The sequence below is a fragment of the Eimeria tenella genome, genomic scaffold (genome assembly GCF_000499545.2).
Source record: "Eimeria tenella Houghton genomic scaffold, Eth_scaff2880, whole genome shotgun sequence".
NCBI classification, from domain to species: domain Eukaryota; phylum Apicomplexa; class Conoidasida; order Eucoccidiorida; family Eimeriidae; genus Eimeria; species Eimeria tenella.
Window position 1 is genome coordinate 336 of NW_013542757.1, and position 240 is coordinate 575.

The 240-nt window shown below is 67.5% G+C and overlaps 1 protein-coding gene across 1 annotated transcript in view; it reads right to left on the reverse strand.

The window, feature by feature from the left end:
* ETH_00036945 (ankyrin repeat-containing protein, putative) overlaps positions 1 to 240 on the reverse strand; it is a gene marked incomplete at both ends in the record, with an annotated part of 821 nt that overhangs the window by 314 nt on the left and 267 nt on the right. Inside the window, one exon of the mRNA XM_013375548.1 lies at positions 1 to 237. Within this exon, the coding sequence (XP_013231002.1) occupies positions 1 to 237 (237 nt within the window). The remainder of the gene's footprint in view (positions 238 to 240) is intronic.

The following is a 240-nucleotide window of genomic DNA, read 5'->3' on the forward strand; positions in this document are numbered from 1 at the left end:
ACACGCAGGCGAAGACGGAGGCGCCTTGCATGCGCCCTCGCTGCTCTCGCTCTCCGGGGCCCCACGCCCAAACGTTTCCTGCTGCTGCTGCTGCTGCTGCTGCTGCTGCTGCTGCTGCTGCTTTTGTTGTGGGGCGCTGGAGCTCACTTTGCCTTGGGGCCTCTTCCCCGCACCCGACAGCGGCGGCCACGCAGCGTCGTCGCTCTTTGCTGCTCGCTCCTGCTGCTGCTGCTGCTGCTG